Below are 26,263 nucleotides of genomic sequence, written 5' to 3'. Positions count from 1 at the left end.
TTTCACTGAATTTGACACCACCTCAATTCAAATGCACAGGACCAGGAGCTGTGTGGCACGTGGGCAGTGACCAGGTGGAGCCTTCAGCTAGATGTTCTCTCTGTCTCTGTCTGTCTGTCTGTCTGTCTGTCTGTCTGACTCTCTCTCTCTCTCTCTCTGTGTGTGTGTGTCTGTGCTTATGTGTGTACCTGTGTTTAGAGATGTATGTGCCTATGTGCTCAAGCATGCGGATGCCAGAAAACCACCACAGCTGAAACCAAAGAAAAGCCATGACTGTGGGGCCTCAGGCACTATCTAACTTGGTTTTTTTTGAGACAGTGTCTCTCACCAGCCTAGAACTCACCAAGTATGCTAGGCTGGCTAGCCACAAGCCCCAGAGATTTCCCCCCCCCCCCCCCACCGTCTCTGCCTTCCAATTTCTGAGATTATGAGCACATACCTGCCACACCTGGTTCTTTTAGGTGCAATCTGTGGATGGAAACCGCCATCTTGGCCTTTCGTTAGCAAGATGAGAACCCAGCCATCGCCTAAGCACCCAAATGTCATCTTAAATATAAGAATGTCCAGGGAGATAAGAGCCACTCATTGTGTTTCAACCATCCTGATGTAAGTGGTAAGGACCGGAGCCGGAACAATATACAATGTAACAATGTCAAGGCTCATGGGCCGCACACACCTGGGACCTCGGTTTCAGAATTCTGTGTTTTAACAGATACTCCAGACCCTGAGGCAAACACATAGTGTGACCTCAAAGCTCCAGCAGAATCTGAATCTCCATCACACTCACAGGTGTCCCTAAGAGCAAGTGTGCTCTGCTAGAGTCCAAGACTTTCACCCCTCTCTAGTAAGAGGGCTCCAGTCACTCCAGCCCCTCCTTGTGGATCCACTCCTTCCCCCACTATCAGGAGGGGATGGGAAGGCCCTCCCTCCACGCTAGGCTAACCTTGGCTCCTGACTCTCCAAAGAGCATGCTTTGTAGCTGAGGATTTGGGTCTCCTTTCTCAGTGGCCCCTGCCCAGGACTGGCTAAGCTCACCTGCTTCGGCCACCTTTGTGACTTCTTCCTGCCCAGTCTCTGTAAGCAATACCCATGCATTGGGGTGTCCCAAATACATATGAGTTATCTGTGATCCTCCAGGTGTTAAGGTTAGGTATGTTGCTATGTATCACAATGCTAAATTCTAGACGTAAAGGTCTAGACCTACAAGTGACTTACCACGTTTACAAGCTTTTGTTGTGCAAATCTTGTTTCTTGATTTAAAACGATTGGTTAAATAAAATTGGCTACAGCCAATTACCAGAGGGATTAGAGGTGGGTGGGTTTGAAGGGACCTGGTTGGAAGAAAGAGACCAGGAGGAGGTGGAGGAGGAGGGAGGAAGAGGGGGAGGAGGAGGAGGACAAGGAGGACGAGGAGGGAGTGGGGAGGAGGAAGCTGCCATCAGGGGAGATGGACCATGAGCATGTGGCCAGGAGAAATATCTGGGGTACACTGCTGGGGAGGTAGCCAGGCCAGCAGTTAGAAGAGTAGATAAGATGATCCCCCCTCCCCACTAATTGTCAAAGCCACATAAAATAACCATAGTCTGAGTCTCATGTATTTGTAAGCTGGTCAGAGATAAGCTTAAATTGGTTGAACCATACCCAGGCCTTGTGTTTGGCTGGGTCTGCTCTGCACATCTGGTTCTCCTCAGCTCATCTTGTCCCCTCTGCTTGGCTGGATCCCACCCCCCCCACCCCCGTTCATTCAGTGGAGTCCCCTCTTCTCAACTGCCGAGCCTATCCTGGTTTATTTTGAGCTTCCTGGGGTGTCAGAAAGCCATGTACTGTAAGAGGTCCCCAGTCCCAACTGTGGAATCCTAGTGGACTCGTGATGCTCACAAGGACAAAGGATGCCAAGGATTACCAAGACATTTCCAGTTCCCTATGACCTCTCCAAGAGGCGTGGTTGACCATGTGACTATATCTTGTGTTTTCTGTTTTAAGATGTTTTGACATGCTAGGACTTGCTGCTGGAGAGAGACGCCCCCTTCCCCCAAAACAGTTCCTAGGAACAGCAGCATGGGGTTTGGCTAGCACGTCCCTCAGACAGACCAACCCACCCACACCCTTCTCTGACTTTCAGATGTAAAACTATGTTTTCTGTGCTCTAAACCGCCCAGAGTCCAGAGCCCAGAGCCAGGAAATCAGAGAGGACCCCAAAGACCAGAAGGAGCCAGGAAATCAGAGATAACCCCCAGAACCTAGGATCAGTGACATTTGTCAACAATGAGTAGTCTTCTCTGCCTGTCCCCTATAGAAGCAAAGGCCTGGCTTGGGCCACTCTCACTCTATCCTGGACACCCAGCCCCTCTATGTACCCAGCGGCCTCTTGTGGCATGCAGTGACCACTCCTTGGTTTCTGGCAGTCTTGTGGATCTTACAATATCACATAAAGCCTTTATGGATCCATAGCCTCAGTCTCTCAAGTGACCAGGGAGGGATTAGGCTGTGAGCTGACTAGCTGTGAGGACAAGTGAAAACGTGGAGGTCATGAACATCCCGAAGCTGACTGACAGGTAGAGAAAAACCACAGCAGCCGGCTGCACTGGTGAAACCATAGGTCTCTTGAGACTCATTAGGATCTGGTTATTATTGGGATGCGCCATACCTGTCGCCATACCTGTCATTCTGGGGAGGTCAGAGAGAGAAGAAAGCACAGCAACATTTCAGGAGCGCTGGCAGTTTCCACATGGTTTATTGCATCTTGGCACAGGTGACAAACATACAAGGTTTTACAGCATTTATGCGTAGGGTAACACTCAAGTGTTAGCATAGTAACTGCACATCCAGCTACAGCTGGCCCGACTTTGCCTCAAACTCAAAGGGTGCTGACCTTTAATAAGTGGCCAAATGTGTGTACTAGTTAGTAGTAGGTACTAGTTAGAGCTTTACCAAGCATGAGGGGACAGGGGAGTGTGCAACCTCACATTGGAATACACATACACATAGACTTTTACTTCAACCCAAAACTGGCCACAAAGCCAGGTGAGGCTGTTGCCAGGACCCATTTCCTGCCAGGTCCTTCAGCGTCTCATGGTACGGCCCTCTTCATGGATGCTCCGCCCACATCCATGAAGTGTCTGCTTGGATAAACACAGATGCAGCTAGAGTGCCATAGAGTTCCACTTTCAGCTGGAGTCGTTACCTTCTTGTTAATAATATTACAAAGAAATGGGGGCATTAAAAAAAAACTTGAGTATCAAAATAAAATTTTTCTGTAAGCTGGGGAGGGTCCCTGATGTGAAACACTACACGGAAGAGCTATTGGGCTCACATCCGACATTTCCGACCATCGTGTCCCGACTACCTTGACTTCAGCAGAAAGTAGCATACTCTCGGAGGTGCTCAGTTTCAACACCGGGACAAAGTTTGCTAACAGGTCACACAGACACCACCAGGACTAGAGGGACACAGGTTTTGTTGTTGTTGTTGTTTTGTTTTCCTGTATAACAAAACCAGTACAGGTACGAAATTAAGCAGCCAACAAAATTTCCACAACATTCATTTTTCTTAAAGTAAACTCCTGCCGTCATTTCCTTAGAAGCAGAATCACCGCATTCCAAGTCTACCAAGCTGCCAAGTGTCTGCACTAGAGGTGGGGCTCATCCCGTCCCATGCCAAAGTACAAAACAGAAAGAAAAACAGAGAAACGTTAGCCCGTTGCTAAGACTCCAAACAAACCTTGGCGATATAAATGTAATTACCCGTCAGCCAAACAGAAGGTCAATCTTTGTGTGTTTGTCAATCATTTACTCCTTAAGGTGACACTGTCCTTTCAAACACTGGGGGTGTCTGTGTACGAGGGTTAATGTCCTAAGAACTGAGAATGGGTGTCCCAAGCACATTAACCTTAAATGATCCTTAGCCGACAGACAGAGCTGTGCTCACGCCAACCAAACTCCTAGGTGGAGTTAGAGGCAGAATGTGACCAGCAGGTGGGCAGCACCTACCTGGTTCACACACTGGAGACACATCTCCGAGAAGCCCGCTCCCCTCGTTACCAAACCAATACTTTATCCAGTTCACTCCCGCTTGTTGTGGGGCAAAGGTAGGTGTTAACAGAACAGAGAATTACCTGGAAGACAGGCCTCTGAGCATGCCTGTGGGGAGTTATCTGTATTGCATTAATTGGAATGGAAAGAGCTGCCAACTCTGGGTAGCAGCATTTCCTGACTGGGTCCGGGGAATGTAGGCACGGAGACAGGGAGCTGAGTGGCAGTGTCTTAGGGTTTTCCTGCTGTGAACAGACACCATGACCAAGGCAACTCTTATAAGGACAACATTTAATTGGGGCTGTCTTACAGGTTCAGAGGTTCAGCCTATTACCATCAAGGCGGGAACATGGCAGCGCCCAGGCAGGCATGGTGCAGGGGGAGCTGAGAGTTCTACATCTTCATCTGAAGGCTGCTAGGAGAAGACTGGCTTCCAGGCAGCTAGGGTGAGGGTCTTAAGCTCACACCCACAGTGACTCACCTACTCCAAAAAGGACACATCTAATAGTGCCACTCCCTGGGCCAAGCATATAAAAACCATCACAGGCAGTATGCATCAAATGCTGTCTCTTGACTGCAGGGACAGTAGCACCAGTTCCCTCAAGGTCCCGCCCTGGGACTTCCACAGCATGGTGGACTGTAGCCTGAACTCTGAGCCAGAAGAAAACCTCTATCCCTTAAGTTGCTTATCATCAACAAGAAATGAATGTAGAAGAGATGGGTGGGAAGTCAGTCTCCCAGACCCCAGGAACAAAACGCATGGTTGCTAAGACATGACAGGGCCTGTAGCATTTTTCAATGGGGGTCACCTTTGGGAACAGGACAAAAGATATATGTTCTCAAAAAAACAGATCAGCCACACCTCTATTCATGAACGACGAAGTGATGTTCTTTCATGATTTGCAAATAAATACATTTATCCTTTTGACTTCCTTGGGTTTCTCTGTGTTCTATGGGGCACGATGCCCACACAGGAAGAGTCTTCTGTCTGGTGTACATCTGTCCTCTCCAGGGACATGTCACCCCAGAGGCCCAATTTCAATAGTGGATGTCGGAGGAATGGCTTCTTAGGCAAGAGTCACATGATAGTATTCTGTAAGTCTGGTACTTAAGGAATGCAGGTGTGCCTCTAAGCACTGTCTCCTTTTGCTCCTCTGCAAGCCTTTCCCCAGGACGCCCCTCAAAAAGACCAATAAAACCAGGCAATAGGAAGTCTGTTTTTCTTAAGATGATTAACCATGTTGCCAAGACATTCTCTTGGTTTATGAGTAACCACGAACAAGCACAGAGAGACCAGAACATACAAACAGGAACTATAAACTCCATTCCCCTGGGTCATGCAGAAGATTCAAGCTGGCTGTTTCTAAACACACTTCACTGTGACCTTTCAGAGCAGACTATAAAGCCTAACCTAGTTCCCAGCAACCAACGATTTCTATAGAGATGACAAGGTGAATGCAGAGCTTCCTCTGTGTTCCAGAAAACTCTGAGTGCTAAGGAGCCCCACTGTTAGAAAACAGTGGGCTAGGTATGGAATCTAAACTAGTTATCTGGGAACACATTCTGTCCTGAACTGCTTTATGAATAGGAAGCCCCGCCCCACATATTCTCAAATGCACAACCTCCTAACACGAGAGAAAATGAACGGACTTGGTTTTGGTCCTTGCAACCTCGTCTAAGTATGAGTCTCCTTCCGACTCTAGTAGGGTGTTTTGGAAGTTAAATGGATGTCACTTCCACTCAAAACTGGGGCGTATCTCCTCTCCCTCCTCCATATCACCCCCCCCCACACACACACACATTTTCTTCTAGATGGTTGTAAATTAATCTCCCTCATCTGAATCACAGAAGACACGTTCAAAACATAACCACGCCGAGAGTTCAAAGCGTGCGGCTGTCAAAACATGATTTTAACTTCCTTGTTCTAGGGAGGAAAAAAAAAGTTGCCCTAGTTCATTCTCAGACAGGAAAGTGGGTGAGCAGGCAGAGTCACCAGAGCCTCCTGACCTGAGGTCCTGTCACCCTTGTTGTCTGTCCTTTCCCGTTCAGTATGCTGCCTGTTAACATTTTCATCAACAAAGGCAACTCTACTGGTCAACGAGGATTCGCCTTCAGTACTTGATAGGTTACTTTTTGAAGCTGAGTCTACAAAAAACTTGCGAACACACGTGCAGATCTTATAAGTTATCGTTTTAAACCTGGGGGCGGGGTTTAACCTTCTCTCTGCGGTTGCAAGGATACCTGGCCTACTTTAAGACCCCAAGCAGGTCTGAGAACCTCGAACTCACTGGTAAGGAAGGGACTGGGCTGGCTCCTCATTACCCGAGTCCGCACCTGCACCCTACTTTATCTGTGGCCTCCTCTACCTCTTCCCTTGGGCATGGGCTTATGTGTTATCTTCCCACACTTTAAGCTATGAACCCCCCACTAAACAAGCGAAGCAAGAGCAGAATCCAGCACTGCAAAGCGGCGCTTAAAACAGCATTGTGAAAATGTCTTCAGAGCCAGAGAAGCTTCTTCTACTCTCAAAGCGTTTGCATGATGCACTGTGGCCAGAGGCCTGTCCTGTCCGATTCCTCCATTCCTGAGACCTCTTTGCCCTGTGGGGGCCCAAGCGCACTCTTTTGAGCCCCACCACCACCACCACAAATGCTGGACAGTGGAGCTGCCCAGCTAATCCTGTCCTAGGCTGCACTCTGCTCCCCGCGGTCAGGCTTCTCAGGCAAGTTGAGTACAAATGGAAAGAGTACCCCCCGGACATCCAGTGGGGATCCCAGGGGCTCAGGTTCAAAGCTGCCACCAGGTCCCACATCGCTGCCAGCCTCGGTGTCCTGAGAAGGCACGAAACGCCAGGTCCCAGCGCGGCTCACACAGTAGATGGTACCATCTAGGGCAGCACAACGAAAGGGCTGGAGGCCTGCGGGTGCGCCTGGGGGCCTCAGGTGTACAGCACACTGGCTCCACTGCTTGGCCAGGCAATGGTACCGGAAAACGCTGACCCCACCACCTGAACCGACTGCAGCCTGAGCATCACCTCGGCTCCCACACAGGTCAAAGCGATAGAGGAAGCCGTCGAGGGCCACCATGTCGGCAGAGCGCTCTCGGCTGCTACTGCATGGACACTCCTGCCACTCATCGCGCCGGGGGTCGTACTTGAGCAGGCGGTAAAAGAGTGAGCCCCCGGACACATAGATCTCGCCGTTACAGGTGGCAGCCTCGTGGGCCACTGCGAAGGCACCCCGGGGAAGCGGGGCCACCGCGGTCCAGCGGTCAGCTCGCGGGTCGTAGCGCTCCACGCTGAGCAGGCACTCGCCGCCAACAGCGTATAGGTGGCCGTCCAGGGCCAGCAGCTGCACCTGCGAGCGCGCCTGGCGCAGCGGCCGCACAGTACTCCAGCAGTCGGTGACCGGGTTGTAGCAGTACACCTGGTCCGACGGGCGCGCGCGGCCATCGGGACCCGCAGGAGCCACACCGCCCGCCACGAAGAGGTAGTTGAAGAGCACGCAGAGGCCGCAGCCGCGCGCCGGCGCGCCCTCGGGCAGCCGTGTCAGCTCGCGCCACTCCCCGGCCTCCGCCTGGTAGCAATAAACGGCCGCGTCCCCGCGCGACTCCGCGTCCCCGGACGGGCTCTGCGGTCGACTGCCCGAGCGTTCCCCGGTCGTCCCGAGAGCAGCGGCCAGCAGACAAGCGCGGCCGGTACCCAGGCGGCGCCGCAGTAGCAGATCTCGCTCTGCCCCGGACAGGCGGCCGAAGACGGCGGGCTCGCGCAGCACTTCCAGGTAGTGGTCGCTCATGAAGCGGTAGGCGGCGTCGCGCAGCTCGCTCAGCCGCTGCCGCTTGCCTGCGCTCAGCACCTCGTAGCAGTTGGCCAGGCTCAGCTGCGGCGCCATGGCCTCGGTGGCGCGCTGCGCAGCGCCGGGCAGCTGGAGGCGGCGCGCGCCGGCCACCACCTCGGCCACGTTGTCCGGCCGCACGCCCGCCATGTGCCCGCTGTACGCGTCGGCCAGCAGCAGCCGCAGGGCCGTGAAGCTCACGCCTTGCACCCGCAGCACGTCCCGCGACGCGCGCGCGCGGAAGTAGTCGCTGCGCGCCGCCAGCACCGCCTTATGCGCCCGCAGCCGGCGACCGGCCACCTCGATGACCAGGTCGGGCTCTCCGTGAGCGGACCCGACCCCGGGCGGCACAGGAACGGGCTCCCCGAGTTCGTCTAAAGACTCGAACCCCACGGGACGCGCGTGCTCGTGGCGGGAAGGGGGATCCTCCGGCGACGCGGGCTCTTCCGGGCGCGCGCACTCCTCCGGGGACTCTGGGGACGCGACGCTGCTGACATCCCACTGCGTCTCCACCACGCGCAGGTCGCTGCGGAGAGAAGGCGGAGAGGCTTCGGAACCCTCCGCCGCAGAGGCGCGAGACTGCGGCGGGGAGTCGTCCCCGGAGCTGAAGCACAGTGAGGCGCTGAGACTGCAGGGTGTCTGCGCTGGGGACGCAGCGCCCTCTTCCTCGGCTGGTAGAGGCAGGCTGTCCTCTCCGGGAGTCCTGGGCTCAGTCCCCGGGTAGAGGACGAAAGGCGCCACCGAGTTCTCCATGAGCGGGCTGTGTTGTGTGCAGTCGGCCAGCTCAGGAGCCACACGAGCCTGGTGGAGGCTGAGCTTTGCCCTGGGGTCTATGGCAGCACATACCCTTTCCTTGGCACTGGATCAGATTTCACATATGTCCACCCCCTGTGCACGCCACTCCCACCTTGCCCTTCCCACTCTCCTCTCTTGTGAGGAGGACGCACCCAACTCTTTCTGAACTTCGAAAAGGGGAACCTCAACCCGGGCTATATCCGTTGCGGGGCGGAGGTGAACCAGCCTGGTGGCAACGAGGGTTTTGTTTTTTGCTTTGTTTTGGTTTTTTTTTTTTGCAGTTTGCACATCCGACGCCCTGAGCTGGGGCTCCCTTGTGTTGCTCCTTTAGAGAGCTGAGATTAAGTGTATCTGGTCCACGGCATGGCCTTTCTTGGACTCTATGTGGACCTACTGAGTCACTTTGGATCGCAGTACTGTAGACCCAGGACCAACAAACCCTCCAGGGGCTGTGACCACATTTAAATCCTTAGCTTCGGCTGCCTCTGTTCTACAGACTCCAACTGTGCAGCCCAGAATTCTGCTGAGGTGTGTGTCTGAATCTGGGTGGCCGCTTTGCACCCAGGCTGATCACCTAGGGAACCACTCCACCTATGGGTGAGTGTCTGGAAAGGCAGTTCCTGTGTGCCCAGTTTTTCCTCATTTGGCATGGGGAGCATCTGCTGCTTCTTTCCAGGGCAGGTTCCCACGTCACTCACCACATTCTTGCTCCTGTCTGCAGAAGGAAAGAGGGAAGATTTGAGTTGCATTGTTGAGTGAAATAGTTTTACCCCAGGCCCTCCGCCAGGTGCAGTTAGCCCTCTAGTCTGGTGGCCACGTGTCTGATCATCACTGGAGTTTGGTGGACAGGAAATACATAATTACTCACCCTTCCTGCAGGCACAGGACTAAAAGGAACTCAGTTCAGGCAATAATAAGTATTACCAAAAGCGACTCTGGCCACAACAAATCTGATGACACGGCTAATTCCCCAAGCTGGAAGTAGTCAGCTATAAATGTCAAATTCTAACCCAGTAGGATTACGTTCAGGACCAAGACCTCGTGTTGAGGACGCGCAGAGTGGCTACAGAACCTTGCTGACTTTATTAATGTGTTGGCAGTCCCCTTGGCTTTTCTGGACAACAATTCATTCCATTTTTTTGTTTGTTTGTTTGTTTGTTTGTTTGTTTGTTTTTCGAGACAGGGTTTCTCTGTGTAGTCCTGGCTGTCCTGGAACTCACTCTGTAGACCAGGCTGGCCTCGAACTCAGAAATCCACCTGCCTCTGCCTCCCAAGTGCTGGGATTAAAGGCGTGCGCCACCACCGCCCAGCAACAATTCATTCAATTACAAAAAAAAATAAAAATAAAAATAAAAAATACATGTCAAATATTTGAAATTGTCCTCAGGCAAGGATCCGGCCCCGAGGCTCCCCCTGCTACCCCTGTGGTCATTATTGCAATCAGGTCTCTCCCTCAGAGAGGCAGCTGCCAAATAGCAGGACAAAGGCAACCGAGGAAGATGTGGGTGGGTGTCGCCCGAGCACTCCGTGGAGTCCTCCTGCCCTGGCACACACTGGCCTATGACTCACTGCCTTGCTGCCTATCTGAGGGGCAGGTTATTGTGGTCCAGTTGTACTCTAGCCTTCTGAAGAGGGTGGACGAGAAAAGCAGAGGGGACTCGGGCCTGGTGCTTATGTAGAGAATCACTCCCCTCCCCCCACCCCCACACACACCCCAGGTCATGGAGAAACAGCATTCAGATGCTTTCCGGACATAGCTCATGACCTGCTCTACACGCACACCCTTACACAGGTGCTGATATGGTTTGAGTGTGACCTGCCCCCCTCGTGGGCTTACATGTGAACACATGGTTCCCAGCTCTTGCTGCTGCTAGAGGTGGCTGTGGATGCCTGAAGCAGCGGACATGCCCAACCTTCGGACACTTCGACAGGACGCTGCCATCTACAGAGTTCCTTGGGGAGACCTGCACAGTCACATTAACCCACCCCACTAGAAGTTTTCTTTTAAACCCTCACGTTTTCAAGTTATGAATTTGATTTGGGCCACATTCACTGCTAGCCCGGATACATACGTGTCTGTCTAAGGCTCAAGGGTTATAGATAGTCTCTCTCTCTCTCTCTCTCTCTCTCTCTCTCTCTCTCTCTCTCTCTTTCACCTAACCTTCTGCTTATCTGCCAGGACCTGACAAACCCTGGGCAGGCTGTCACCACCATAGATGAAACCCCTGCCATCACACCTACCCCATGTAATGGGCCATGACCCTTTAAGCAGCCAGCCCAAACAACACTCTTCCCTTGTTTATCGGGTATTCCTTATAGTGGAGAAGATAACATAGACATGTGTGGTACGCAGCTTGCCCACCCACACCCAACTCCAGCCACTTTGCCACTGATGTTCATCGTGGATCTAGGAGACACGTTCAGTTCCCTCCATGCCAGGTCTGTTTCACGTGGCGTGTTCCCCCTGCCAGCGCACTGCAGTAAGAGCCTCCAGAGATGTAACGTCAGGGGAGTTTGGGAAGTGAAGCCTTGGGTCATGCTGTTCTCTGGTTGATCTCTGGCCACCCCAATGAAGCCTCCACCCAGCTCTGTCAGTTCAGGGAACAGAAGGACTTGCTGGCCCACAGCAATGAGGATGTGAGGGTGACTGCAAACACAGAGAAGGTGCGCCAGCACCCCAGAGGTTGAGCTTTTCCCCTGGGCTTAGCCACTGAAGAAAATCAAAGTCAGAAGCAGGACATGGGGTGTCTCCTGTGGAAATGTCTGGAAACTTCACTGTAGGAGACAGAAGCTGGGCTGACTTCCCTGGCTGGCCCATTCTTCACACTGCCTCTGGGAGAGACAGCAGACCATCAACTTTAGAAAATCGTCTGACCTGGGAAGTGGTCTCAGAACGACCAGGTTCTCTGGCTTGACAGTCCTTGTAATGTACAAATGATAAGACCATGGTATCTTTATGTTCCTTCACAGCCTTCGAGGGGAACCAAGCAACAGAAGACTCTAAAAAAGGGACGCTTGGGATTGGCCACTTGAAGATCCTGTAGAAACAGCTTAAAGTCTGAAAGAAGGTTCAATGAGTGAGCAGAGTCTACATGCCAAAGCTACTCTAAGGCAATGGTATGGTCTGGCCCACGCTTATGGGACACCTGTCTCTGCTCACTAGGCCTGGGATCAAACCTTCTAGCTCCTCCTACTTGTTCAGGGAAAGGAAACTCAGTTACCTCCAAATGCATGGTCACTGTGTTCTTAACGTCTGTGATGGTTTGTATATGCTTGGCCCAGGGAGTGGCACTATTAGGAGTTTTGACCTTGTTGGAGTAGGTGTGTCAGTGTGGGTGTGGGCTTAAGACCCTCACCCTAGCTGCCTGGAAGCCAGTATTCTGCTAGCAGCCTTCAGATGAAGATGTAGAACCCTCAGCTCCTCCTGCACCATGCCTGCTTGGATGCTGCCATATTCCCATCTTGATGATAATGGACTGAACCTGTAAGCCAGTCCCAATTAAATGTACTTTTTAAGAGTTGCTTTGGTCATGGTGTCTGTTCACAGCAATAAAACCCTAACTAAGATAATGCCCTTAATCCCAACACACACACCACCATCATGCCTCGTGGAAGCGCATTTCCAGAGTATGGCTTTAATAGTATGGCACTGAATTCCTCGGTGTCCCACGCTGCCCTCAGCACAGACAGCAGGGTGGGTGGGCTGAGCGTGACCCAGCTGTAGCCTCATTCTGCTCCCTCATCAGGCAAGAGCTCCAACGTCACCCTGTGACAGCCAGCAGCACACACCCTACAAACGCAGCAAAACTTGTCGACCACACCTGTATGAAGCTGGCTCTAAACAGGCTATGAGCAACCTGACAATCATGCTGTCCCGCACCAGAGCTGGGGGGGGTGGGGAGGGGTGTCACACTTCAGAACTCTGGTTACCTCAGCTGGGATCTCAGGTTGACTATATAGTTCTCCCTCTCAAAGGAGAGTTGGGGGGTATTATCTCTTGCTTCCGAATATGAGCAAGGCACCCATTACATAGGCTTAACCTGGAAACAGAGCAGTCAGCCCACTTTACACAAAAGCCCTGGGAACAACTTCCTGACAGCCTGTCTGTGGGAGTGAGTGACTGAGCTCTCTGACGCTGGTGTGAACCCACTTCCCTCCTGCTCTCGTGTAGAGCTATTTTCAGGGAAACATTATTAGCTGTTCAATTGGAATAGCCATGTCCATATCAGAGTATTAACTGTAAGCTATACCAGCCTTAAGAAGTTAGGAAAGTTTAAGCAAACAGAATGAAGAAAAAGACTCAGACAGCTGTAGCTCTGCTAAGACCATTCCCATGGAATTCTAAACCAGATGGAGGTTTGGAAGTGGAAATTTCCCTGCTTTGTGGTTGGCTCTGGGCTGAGGAATTCCTTGGAATCTCCAGCAAAGAGCTCTCACAATTATGATGCAGTAATTGAAGCCCTTGAAGCCTGTTCTTAACCTTAGGACAGACTCCCCTCCATGAGGCAGCTTGTCCAGGACACAGGCTGAAAGGAGCTTGCAAATGCAGGGGAAGGGATAGTGGTAAGAAAGCCTCCTTCTTACTTAGTCAGGAAATCATGCACAATAGCTAGACTTAATTATATATAATTTGCACACCATTTTCTCAGTGAGAATATGACCTTCTAGACCTTAAAAGTATGTAAACAACACTAAGTTTCTGTTTGTTCATCTTTTTACCATTTATATGAATCAAAAGCATAGGACTGTGTGTGGCTTCCCAATGTGGACAGTGGGCTACAGGTTTAATGTGGGTATCAATTTATACCAAACTAAATGTCATACTTCACTAGAATACCAGTTGTTAAAAAAAAAAAAAAATTCTTTCAGCTTATTACAGTCAACTCACTATAAGTTTGTTGATGGACTTACAAACCTGAGGCAAACTTCAACAATATGATGTATGTAAAGACCAACTTCCCCTGTGTCTCTCCACATCATGAGTGTGTCCCCCACACCTACAGGACCACAGGATCCCTGGGAAAAGTGTCTTCACTCCCCACACTTAGTGCTTCATAGTCAAGAGCCAATAAATGCAACCTGATTCCTTGGGCCAACAGATGAGGTGCAGGACAGTATCTTCCCATTCGATACACATTTTCCCTCCACCCCCAGCACCCACCAGAGCCTTCCCTGTTACAGCAGCCCCTGAGATAGTAGTGTGTGCCCACAAGCTCAAGATGGCGGCCACGGAAGGATGTGAGGGTGTGTATGTCAGGACAGGCAGCTTTGTTTAGCAACCTCCATTCTCCTGTGAGCCAAAATCCTTATCCCTTAAGTTCATGTTCCATGGTACCTGTGCTAATCACAGCTGGCCTCCGGTAGCACAGCCAGAGGATGCTGATGTAGGATCAATGCCACATGTGGTACTGGTGATATACATCTTCATCTCAGTCATGAAAACGTGACATTCAATAAGAGGAAGATCATGTTCTGGTTATCTCAGCTCTGGAATAGAAGCACTGAATGTAGTAGGTTCTGCCCTCTTACTGTCCCTTTGGGGAAGAGTATCACCCTACCAAATGTTCCCTTTGGCCCCATGGAATGCCGGTCACAGAACTATGTTCATGGCCATGTTATGGCGAGCTCCATGCAGACCTTGAGGTCATGAGAGGCTTGAGGGTAGGCTTAGGGTGGCACCAAAGACATCATTTGCCCCAGTAGGCTTTAAACAGGAACTAAGAGACAACTTGACCTGCCTGGCATATGTGATATGTGGTAAGTGTGTGTGTGTGTGTGTGTGTGTGTGTGTGTGTGTGTGTGTGTGTGTCTGTGGTGTGTAACTTAACAAGCAAGTAAAAAGATCTAAAAAGTGGAAAGCAAAAGCAAGACAGAACACTAGATTGGGCCCGGTCCCAAACCTGCTTTATCCGGCTTGCAAGCATCTGAGGTCCGGCGCTACATACCACCAGTACCCATGAGGTATGCTTTCATGGCTGTGGCCACCAACACAACCATGCAGGGGACTAGCAGGACAGCTACCACAGTCTTAAGAGACAAGAAATGTTCTGTACTCAGAGATATTAGGTGCATGGTCTCAAACAATCAAACAAAGCCCAGCAGTGGCTCCGTGATTGTCCCTGTACAGTCTGCAGGTGGCCTTGCCGAGGATAGCTGAGGCAGTCGGCATTCCTAGTCCTTAGTTACCAAGCCCATGTGAGTTAGTTCATGACAATGGTCATGGTGTTTAAAGGTTTGTACTCAGTCACAGTCTCTAGCACTGCCATTCTTGGAATCTGCACTGTGATACTAGGGTCAGTCCACACTGGGTAATAGACAAGGCACCATTTCTTCCCCAGGACCTTTGACTACCACCAGATGAAAGTTATTTGGAGAGATCTGAATTATCACTTAGAGAGATTACATTTTCACTAATCCAGTTGGACATCATGTCATGAGATAATAGATATAACAATCTGTTTCCTCCATCCGATTGTGGATGTTTTAATATCCAACTATTTATTCTGAGACATACACAGGGATTAGCTTCATAACCTATGGGATCCATCTTTACTGTGATGAGATGTATGTAACTGTGATGAGTGTAAGGACCAACACTCAAGGATGGGACCATTCCCGGTGTACAGAGCAACTCCATCCACGCTGTCTCTGGTACAAGACAGACAAACCCACCAGAATCAGACTGGGGTTGGAATTAAATGCTCGGTCACTCAAAGCACATGCAGGTCAGAGGACTCAAGCTGTGCCCCAGCCACATGAGAACACATGCCCAGACGCAAACGGGATATCCTGAAATCCTAAGTGTTTGCCACTCTTGGTGACTCAAGTGAGGTTGGAGAAATACAAAGCACAAACACTCAGAATCACTAAGACCTGGGGAAAATATGGGTAGACTGTTAGTCTACCTCACACTTATAGCTGTGACATCCAATCCCTGGCAATGCCCGGGTCAGCCTGATTGTCAACTCATCCATGAACCCAAAATCAAAACTGAATGCTTCACCAGTGGCAGGTCATAGTGTCATAACGACCACCTGGGCTGATGAATCTGCAGCTTTTCCAACCATCCACTCAGGCTCTGAAGGATGCTTGGAAAATACTTACCGGTAGTGATCCACAGATGCACCCGTGCACCTGCCATGTGCTGGGCACACAGGAACGAGCACCAGAATGGGGCAAGACATCAGTTAGTCCTCAGCCACAGGAACTGTATCAGGAGGAAGACAGAGCCAGTACATGTTCCAATAGAATCAGATGCCATGATCAGCTAAGAGGGGACACAAGACCTAGGGCATCATGACAGAACCTGACTTCCAGGCCAGGTGATGCTCTCAGAGAATATGAAGTTTACTCTGGAGCCAGAGGGAGCTTGTAAGGGGTTGGGGAGGGGTTGGACCTGTGGGAGTGAGTCTGGTTCCCCAGGAGAGTGGCAAATGAAATTGTAGGGGACCTCAGAAGCCAGTGGGGCAGCAGGATCTTGAGTGGCCACAGAGTTCTGTCACCTTGGTTATAAGTAGGACCATCTGTGGCTTTTAAAGAAGGAAACTAGCCTGTGCTATGAGGGTGTGGTGGTGGAGTGCCTGCTTAGTCCTTTCAGATATGAACAAAAGATGAAAGATTTTGATTCTCATTTTGCACCACTGCTAACGTCACCTTCAAATCAAGGAACTAAAACCTGTAGAAGCCAATCAACGCGAATCCCACAAACACAAGTCCGACTTTTTGAAGCTTTCCGGATGTCACTCTAGAATGCCATTTGCATGCTTTATAAAATATAAAGGTGCTGCCTGCCATTTATAAAGAGAAAACACAGGAAGGAGGGTGAGATGGGTCTTTTGTGCAGCATGCACTTGTGAAGTACAGGGTCGTTTCCTCCGACTGTGTGCTGTGGGAGTTCCTCAGAATGGGTGAACGTCAAAGGCCCAATAATAACTTCAATCTCAGAAACGGGAGGAAGTGCTTCCTTTCTTGACGCTTGCCAGTTTATCCAAAGTCTTTTAGTTTATAATTTGTTACTCTGAATACTTCGGTGGGAGGCTTTCCAGTGGAGTGAGCCAGCCTACACTAAACACAAGGTGCAAAATCCCAAACAAAGTAAGGTTGTCACCAGGCAACAGGACTCAGCTGGGTTCCATGTTCTCACGCCTGACAGGTGAGTGACCCATTCGGCTACTCTTGTTCTAGGCAAAGGAAATACAAGAAATCGAAATGAACACTTACAGGGTGTCATTTCTGAAGTTCTAAGCTCTTGGGTTTATAGGAGTAAAACTTGGGCAAGGTCACACAGTGATAGCTGGATGAGGATTGCCCAAGTACAGGCAGGTCCCAAACTGTGTCCTCTAGTCAGAGCAGCGGCATACGCAGCTGGGGCAAACTTTAACCAGACTGGAGCCCCCAGCCAGCCTCCAGCTTCATGGCTCTTCTCACCCATTGTGCCTACATCATGAGAATTGTCTGCTCAGTTCTCAAACATAGGATGTTATTGAACTAGAGCTTCCTGCTCAGCCCGAACAGCAAGTGTTAACTGCTTCGGGTCTAGAGGGGAAACATGAGTCTTTTCATCACAGCTAGTGTGCAAAGCCACACTTCCTGTTTGGATGTCAGGAAGAGGAGGGCTGGAACTGATAAGATGGAATAGGAAGACTGAGGTGGGGCACCTGGCGTGGTCACATGAAAGTCTAGGTAACTAGGAGACCGGACGTGAAGCAGAGCAGAGCTGAGCAGAGCAGGGTTCTCTTCACTGACACAGCTTAACCATGGCTGTGGACCAGAACATCAGAACCTGTGGTCTGATGGGTAAAAGCAAGAAGGCCACTTCCTGTCCCAAGGAGCAGAGAGGTGGAGACACCTTCGGATGCAAAATCTGCCTACAATCAGGCCCTGAGAGGAGCTTGATGAGATGAATTACAGATGTTTCTACCCTCACTCACTCCTCAGGGGTGGCTAGCATTCATCTTTATTTCATTTTTCCTGAAACGAGCAGGTTTGAAGGCTGCCTCCCTAGCACATTCAGAAGCTCCCACTTGGGTCAGAACTTGGCAAGACCTCCTGGCCACCCTGGAATGATGAGGCAGTTGGTCTGGTGTGACAGGTGTGACCTCAGAGAGCTATGTCATGGGAGGTCTCTCCCTACGCTCCAGCACTGATACCCTCTGGGAGCTGGAAACTTCCCAAGTGTACCAGACCAGGGTAAAGTGTGAGGTAAGGGGTGACTGCTACACAACCTCAGCTCAGGGTCCCCAGGGCACCATGCAGTTAGGATTACCTCTCTTTTGGGCTGAAGGTCACACGGGTGGCGGCCCAATACCCTTCCAGCTCCCGCTAGTAGCCCGCCTATAGACATCAACACCTTCTCTCTGAGAGGGTCTCAGGAGTATTACAAAGGCACTTTTCGTTTACATAGGAGCTTCCCCGGGCATGAGAGCATATTCTGGGCACTCCTAAGAATGTCATACTTTGTCTAATAGCAGCAGAGAAGGCAGCAAGATAAACACCATGTGGAAAGAAACAGGCTGAGTCTTAAGGTAGTACTCCAGGTGTCCCTCTCCTTTGGGATGGAGAGAACACAGAAATTAACCAAGGCAAGCAGAAGTCTCCAGAAGGTCCCCGCTAGCTCTGGGCACCTTGCCATGCCAGCCAGCTGCATGGCCTGTCAATCTTCCAAGCAACACCTGGCTCCATGAACAAGTGAGTTCAGCAACTTAACACCACCTGCCTGATAAACCCATCTCTGTATTATTATTGTTGCTGTTATTGGTGCTGGCTGGTTTCATGTCAACTTGATGCACGCTACAGTCATCAGAGGAGGGGAACTTCAACTGAGAATACGCCGCCATAAGCTCGGGATGCAGGCAAGCCTGTAGAGCATTTTCTTCATTAATGATTGGCGGAAAGGACCCAGCCCATTGTGGGTGATACCGGCCTGGGCTGATGGTCCTGGGTTCGATAAGCAGGCTGAGTGAGCCCTGAAAAGCAAGCCAGTAAGTAGCATTCCTCCATGGCCTCTGCATGAGCTCCCGTCCCCAGGTTCCTGTCTCTAGAGTTCCTGACCTGACATCTTTCAACGATGAACTGAAAGTGATGTGGGCGTCTAAGTCACATAAGTCCTTTCCCTCCCCCAAGTCACTTTCGATCATGGTGTTTCTCCACAGCAACAGCCGCCCTGATAAAGACTACTGTTCTAATTACTGTCATTGCATATGCTCCTGAAGCACTGAGTGCCTTTGTCTGGCCGTAGAGGTCACGATTTGGCTTGTTTCATCGGACACAAGCACAGCCACCCACAGTCCCGTGGGTCCATTCACAAAGTAGAACTCTCTGCCCCCTCACTTCAGTTTATCCTTAAAAGTAAAGCCTGTCTCTCACAGGTAGCATTAATTGAATCTTATCTGGGAAATAGCTGCAATGTTCTTTTGGAGAATTTACCGACATTATGCACGAGGTGAGCGCTGGTGGGTAAGATTTCCTCTCCTTTCCTTTGGTGTTTGGTGGTTTGAGGACCTGGTCATCTTACCTTTCTCTTCATGCCCTCCCTTAAACTCCAGTGCTTAGCAAGCCTACTCTAGTTGTCTGCTCTGTGGTTACCGTGACCCTACCTCACTGAGCTGGAAAACAGGGAAGAGAAGCACAGGACTCTGTGGCTCCTTTCGGGCACAGCTAGCACCAGTGGGAACTGTAAGCCCTGTATTGGCAGCAGCCTTGCAGAAGTCTGAGTAAAGGAAGCACTTTGGATTGATGGAATGGGCGGGTGGGGATTTTGTCCAGAGGCATGGATTCCCCAGAGACCGCTGGAAACTCCGGGCATTTTAAGACAATAGGAAATTGGATGGGGTGAGATGTAGCCAGCACCAGCTAAAGAGAGAAATTCAATAGAAGATGAAGCAGCGTGCTAGGCTCTGATGGTACAATGGGGCAGGACAGAGGTATCACTAGCTTGTGCCCAGTTATCTCAGGGCAGCTATGAGAAAGGGGTCTATCTGCCTCTCAGTTCCCTTCCCTACCAAGAGATGGAAAATGGTTGCTTTTATCATTCCTGCAGGGATGCTACACTATCCGGGTGTTTGGTTCAACACCACTCTACTGTAACCAGGGGCACTTTTGAGACAAGATTAGCACAAGGTGAGCAGACTGAGTAAATCAAGATGTCCTCTGTTTTCTGAGGAGTGCCTTACCTGGTCAGTCTACAGCTTAGGAGGAGATAGAGGTATCTGAGGGAAAGAGAACCCAGGCTCCAGATTCACTCCGCCCCGCCAGCTCTTTGTGGTATGCTAACACACTTCCTGTGAGTGTAACTGAACACCTGAGCTGGGAAGTTTATAAAACATAGAAAGTTATTTATTTCTGAGGCGTGGGAAGGGACATGGTACTGGCTGACTGCATGTCTTCTGGCACAGATCTTGGTGCTGCTTCAAGGAATAGCCAAAAGCACAGGGCAAGAGATGCCGACACAGGCTGCAAAACACGAGGGACGCACTCACGATGAACCAAGTCCTACAAGAGCTTGCACGGGAGCAGCACCGACCTCCAAGTGACCAACCACGTGTCGTCGGGAACCAGGCCTCCAGGACAGCCTTTCAGGGGAGACTTCATACCCAAACCATAACTGGGACCAGGCCTCAGTATGAGTACTGGGGAACAATAGCATTCAAAGCTCAGGACCTGGAGCCTCTGCAGGCTGAGCTATCCTACCAGTGGGGGCTTTGTCACGGGCCATCTTCACTGTCAACCTGACTGGATTTGGAGTTATTTAGAAGACGCACCTCTGAGGGGAAGAGCCACCCCGAATGTGGGAGGTACCATCTTCATGCTAAAATTGAAGAAAGCATGCCGGGCAGCAACATTCATCCTCTCACTGCTTCTGGACTGAATGCGACCCAACCAGCCAGATCAAATCCTGAGCCAGACTAAATCCCTCTTCCCTTAGCCTGCTTGGCAGGTATTTTTTGTCACAGCACCTGTCTGTCTGTCTGTCTGTCTGTCTCTGTCTCTTTCATGCATGTGCGCACACACACATGCATGCACATAGACTCGCATGCACACTCGTACACATGCATGCACACACACACATGCGTGTACACACACACCCACACACTCTTATACACAGACACTCATGCCCCATGGCTGTTTAAGGAATGCCGACATGACCAATGGTGACCCTGTGCTGTACCCACTTGTGGGTGTCGGGCAAACATCTTCCCTTTTTGATGGAAAGACCCTCAAATGAATAGGAAGGGGTCCTATTGAAGGCTCTGGCCCAAGGCAGCTCCTTAACCCTGTAACACGACTTAAACTCTGACCCCACAAGGGTGTGAGGTATTGAGATTTCCACCCTTATCTCGAGGTGGTGGCGGGGGCTGAATTAGCAGCTGGAGGTCTGACTGTGACAGGTGATACTTTCCAAAGACACCCCTTAGATGTAACCCACTCAGTACTCTCCCTGGGGTATGGGATAACAGAGCTGCTTGAGTGGTGAGCTCTATTTTCTCCAACCGGCAGGCTGGGACTGTGGTGAATGACACTGACTTTAAAGGCTCCTCGGGAAAAGTGGCTTCTGTTGGACTCTTTCTTCGTACACGCTCCTCACAGCCCACCATTCACCAGGGGAGAAGCGGACACACGGAGATAACTAAGAGGCCTAGCTGCCTCTGTCCAGCTATGCCAGAAGTGAAGAACAGCCTTCCGTGACTCAAGCCCTGCCTTAAAGCTGCCACATCTGGCACCGATTGGCAGGCATGCCACCCCTGAGACTGTGCCACCAAAAGCAAAATGAATGGATGCTATTGTTCAAGGCACAGAGTTTTCTCAGCCCCCAGGGCCTGAACAGGAGTCTCGATGCTAGCTAGTAGCATTGGGGACCTCGTCCTATGGTGGTGGGAAGTAGACGAAGGCTCAGTCTCACAGGATGTGTGTTTTAAATGGTTACACTGACTGCTGCATCTAAAAGCATACGTCCAATCCTGTGGAGAGCCCACCACACCAGCAAAAGCTGAATGTGGCTCAGAGATCCAAGACAGAGTGAAGACAGACGTCGAAGCTGCATGGCTCTAAGACTTCTTAACTAAAACAACGACACAACACCTTTTATTTATGCAAAGTCTTACCCACACCAGCCAACTTCAGGATTTCCCTTTGATGCAGGATCTCAGTTCTGCAAAACTGAACCACATGCAACTCCACCCAGCCTCCCAATGTCGAGCTCCATCAGTGTATGTGAACTGAAATAAAACCACAGACCCAAGGCAGGCTCCCCAAGGACTTCTCTCTGGCCTTCTCTACTGATCAGTTTCATACCACAGGGCCTTTGCACATGAAGTCACTGCTGATACACCATACCAAGCCCCTTGCCACATAAGGAGCCTCCGTTATGTATACTTATGGGATGTATACACTCCCTTCAGAGTGTATTCTTCACAAGTTATTGGGAAGAAATGCTTCAGACCTTTCTCTGATTTTGAGTCTAAGATGCACAGGCAGGGACACCAGGTCTGTTATCCAGAACTCTGTACCTAGCACCAAAGACTGTGCCATACTCAGCAGACATCAACAAACATCGCTAAAAGGAAAGAATGTGCAGCCATTTGAACAGTACCGCCAGGACTTGAGGTAACTTGAGTTTCCAAGGCGATATTTAATTAGGATACTATGTCTAGCAGGAGCCAGAATGTTTCCAAAGTGTAAACTCCTAGAAGTTTGCATTTTATTATGAACGTTGCTGATGATAAGTGATCTCTAAACATTTGCTGGTACTAACACTCTCAGTGTATAACCACAATGATTTCAAGAGAAAAGCTAGAAACCAAGGCTGTTAGTGAGATAGCATGGCTTCCAGAACAGGGCAAACATCCCAGGATTACAGGGACTCGTGGGAGACTGGGCTGGTTTCCACTGGAGGCAGCCTGCTCTGCTCCACACAGTCCCTGACGCCCAGCTGACACAGTCTGTTCTGACCACAGCCTTGATGCAGGGCGGTCCAGAGAATCAGCGCAACTGCCTAAGTAGATCCAGATTTGCACCGAGCAGTTATTACACAGTAATCTACGCAGTGGTGTTTAGGAAATATCTGAAATATGAGCCTAGATGGAGCGATGGCAAAGGGAGAGCACATTGCAAAGAGAGAGACACCATCAAGTCCCTTTGTTCATGCTGGGACTGTACTGAACATACCCCATCAGAGACCATCGACCTCGTGGGTGGGTAGGGAACAAAGTGGTGATATGACCCAGCCTGTGACCCACAGATCTAGACACAGGGTGTAATGGCTCCTAAAATGGTGTTGCTGGGGAGGGCTTGTACAGAAAGACACATTCAATGCTCTCTCCCTCCTCCTAAACCAGAGATGACCTTACATACTGTAAACAAAATATTTTATTTCTCCTCAGTATTTTCGTAATGGTATGGTGAGCCATTTCTCGCAGTTGATATGAAAAGCTCTGAAGACTTTTTATCTCATCAGAACCTTAGCTGAGTTACACCAGAAGAGAGCGATGGAACATCTAGTCAATCAGCCTGGGGACCCTGGTTTTTTTTCCCCCAGCATCTCCGGTGCCGGGAAAGCTCCCTTCTGCCTGGCAGGATTTGGCCCAGGCTCGAGGGAAGGAGGGGGGTGGATTGTCTAATAATAGGAACCGCCCAGGATGAAAGGCTTAAGGATGCCATTGACAGCCTTGAGGGTTACTAATTAGAGACTGAGTAACTGTATTTCGGCGGGAAGGAGTGGGGTGATGGGAACCCACAGGGGACCAAGGACTCTTCACTGGGTGCTGAAAGGCGCTGGGAACTGCAAGATAAGCTCCCAAATGGGGTAAATGGAAGGGAAAGAGTTCATTTTTCCTGTCCCTGGACTAGACACCAGCAGGGGGGGGAAGAAGTAGTTCTTTAGGAAAGCTAAATCATGTTGGAGCGCAAACTCTCGCGTCTAACGCTACAGGTGCAGCGGGCCAACCGAGAGGAACTCGGTAGGACCTGTCCCCACCGCCCTGGCCCTGGAGGGGGTTGTCCCAGCCGCACAGCGGGGCTGGCAGGATTCCAGGAAGGCCTGGGCTCCACTCCCAGCCTCTTCCCGGGATGCAGGGGAGCCGCGCACTCGGTCCTAATTTAAATGCAGCGCGCTTTCCTCCGTCTACCCCCCAACCCCCCACCGTGCTGTCAGGCACGTACCCGCGCAGGCCACCAGGCATCCCCGACCCGCCGTCTGGCTCAATCAGCCGAGGTTCCCCGAAGGAATACTGTAGCTGTGCCATAGCCCACGCGTCCCGCAGACTACCCGTGGCGTCAAGGGACAGCCTAGAGGGTCCCCACCCCGGTCCTCCAAATCATGTCCACATTCCGAGCTAGCGTCCAATCCCTGAGCCCCCCAATAAAGAATCCAGCGCCACAGGCAGCAGAAGGGGAGCGGCCAGACCCATGCCAGGGAGGGGCCCGCAGGCGACTCACTGTCGCCCGTCGTCCTCCCACGCCCAGCCCGGTGCTTGTCTTGGAGCAACCCGCCCCCCCCCCAACCCCCGAATCCCAAACCAGTTCCCACTGCCCTGCAAGAGCAGCGTCCCTACCTACCACCCCCAAGGTTCCTCCATCCTCCCAGAGTCCCGCAGGCCGCGCCCGGGCCCCTACCTCACCGCTCGTAGCTCGCCTCTCTCCCTCCACCCCTGCAACCCACCCGAGACCAGGACGCGCAGTCTGGCCGGGGGGGGGGGGTGTGGGGTATGTGATGCGCATGCGCACGCGACCATTCGCGCGCACCTGTGCGAGCGCCCCGGGGGCGAACGAACCCTCCACGCACCTGTGCGAGCGCTGGGCTTCTGTGCGCTTGCCCGACGCCGGGAGCGCGCCGGGCTCCTCCGCACGCGCGCCAACCACTGTGTTGGCAGAGACCGATTACTCCTGCGTGTGCCCTGCGCTAGGAGGGAGCGCGAGCTGAGAGGCCGCCCACGGGACCGGCGCGCGTGCACCTCGCGGTCCCCGCCCGCCGCCTCCAGCTTGGGGGTCCACCGGCAGGGACTGCAGCTGAGCCAGACCTCCTTGGATCTAGTGTGTGCTGTGCCCCGCGACTGCCCGCAGCAGCTCCTGCGCCTCCGCACTTAACCCATTCCACAGAGTGAGCAGAAGCTGGAAGCTTGCTTGTTCTTGGTAGCCTCCGGCCTTGACAACAGATCTATGGCGCACAGGGCACCTCTAGTAAAGAGACTCCGCTGCATCCCGTGGGCATGACCTGTTGATCCCTCCCCAAACCCGAAAAAACACCAGGAACAGGTGTCCGCGCAAGTTTTGCACCTAGGGTGCTCTTGGCTGTTCGACCTCCAGCATTGCATCCTGGTCCCACTGAGCATCTGTAAGAAGCAATGCCACACGTAGTAATTAAAAATCTATTGCCCACATCCCAATAGAGTCTAGAATCTTAAGAAAGTTCCGGACAGTGAAGCAGACCAACCGGTTGGTGGACATTTCCTGGTGTCTAGGCAGGCCCTTTTATGTGGGCAGCCTGGGGTAACATGAGGGGTGCCATCAAATCAGGGTTGGTCCCAGGGTAAATGCTTCTTTAAACAGCTTTATGCAAATTACCGATGGCCAGATTTTAGAGAACAGAGGACTTGAACCTTAGCTTTCTTCTCTGTTTTGATATTCTTGCCCGATTTATGCCACCAGCCCTTCTGAGTTCAACACCAAAGCTGTAAAAGCCCTTCCTTCTTGTTCAGTAGCCAGGCATCAGCTCTGGGCAGAAAGCTACAAATTGCTGGCATTAATCCTTCCGTTCCTGTTGGTTACAATAGAAATAGGCCAACATAGAGCTGAGATAATTTTCATTATGTTTTATTATTAATTTCAGTTTGTCCTCAAATATGTGACTCTTGAGATCTCTTAGTGTGTCTCCATTTACACGTGGGTGGAGAAAAGGCAGAAAGCTGACCAGGATACAGGCTCAGGGCTTTCTCCACACACCCAGCCTCCATCATCCTGGCTCTGGATGCCATTTTCTTTCTCCATCTTTTTCGGCTGGCTCCCACATTGGGCTCCCACATTGGGCTCCCACATTGGGCTCCCACATTGGGCTCCCACATTGGGCTCCCACATTGGGCTCCCACATTGGGATCCCACATTGGGCTCCCACATTGGGATCCCACATTGGGCTAGGTCTGCGATTTGCAGACCTACCCCACCCCCATTCGAACAGACATTTTTACAAAGTTTTACACTAACTCGGCTTTCCATGAATATTTTCTGAAAGGATGAAAAAATAAACAAAATAATTCAAAATACCTTTCTGGCATCTTGTAGAGGCGGTGTTTGGCCGTTACCTGCCATGTGTTTCCCTACTTAAATATTTATAGACTGTATTTCAACGAAGTCAGTGAAATCTGCAGAGCTGTGGTAATTAGTTGGAAGTTCTTCATGCTTCATGAGGTCCTGAAACTGACCAGGATTGTAATCATCGTGGGAGTAACAGCATATGTCATTAAATCCTCTTGCCTCAGAAAGAGCCCAATAGTCCCGCAGACTTGAGAAGCATGAAGACATACCAGCCGTGGGTATCTTCCAGAGACAGGTGTGAACCGGTGTGATGCTGACTGAGCCATTCACATCTTTGGTGCTGGGTAAAACTGACTAGGT

General features: G+C 51.1%; 1 protein-coding gene and 1 long non-coding RNA gene across 2 annotated transcripts; one reads left to right on the top strand and one right to left on the bottom strand.

Moving 5' to 3' along the window:
* Positions 1 to 2,703: 2,703 nt before the first annotated feature.
* Kbtbd11 (kelch repeat and BTB domain containing 11) lies at positions 2,704 to 8,617 on the bottom strand. The gene has a single exon (XM_034520520.2). It carries the CDS (start codon positions 8,615 to 8,617, stop codon positions 6,716 to 6,718), a length of 1,902 nt encoding a protein of 633 aa, XP_034376411.1. The 3' UTR covers positions 2,704 to 6,715.
* A 504-nt stretch (positions 8,618 to 9,121) lies between these two features.
* Positions 9,122 to 12,175, top strand: LOC143434649 (uncharacterized). The gene is made up of 2 exons (XR_013104290.1): positions 9,122 to 9,256; positions 11,630 to 12,175. It is a non-coding gene; the product is annotated as an uncharacterized LOC143434649 (long non-coding RNA).
* The last annotated feature ends 14,088 nt before the right edge of the window (positions 12,176 to 26,263 follow it).

Source organism: Arvicanthis niloticus, chromosome 16 (genome assembly GCF_011762505.2).
Source record: "Arvicanthis niloticus isolate mArvNil1 chromosome 16, mArvNil1.pat.X, whole genome shotgun sequence".
NCBI classification, from domain to species: domain Eukaryota; kingdom Metazoa; phylum Chordata; class Mammalia; order Rodentia; family Muridae; genus Arvicanthis; species Arvicanthis niloticus.
Note: the sequence above shows the minus strand (reverse complement) of the source record. Positions and strands in the feature narration are given on the sequence as shown.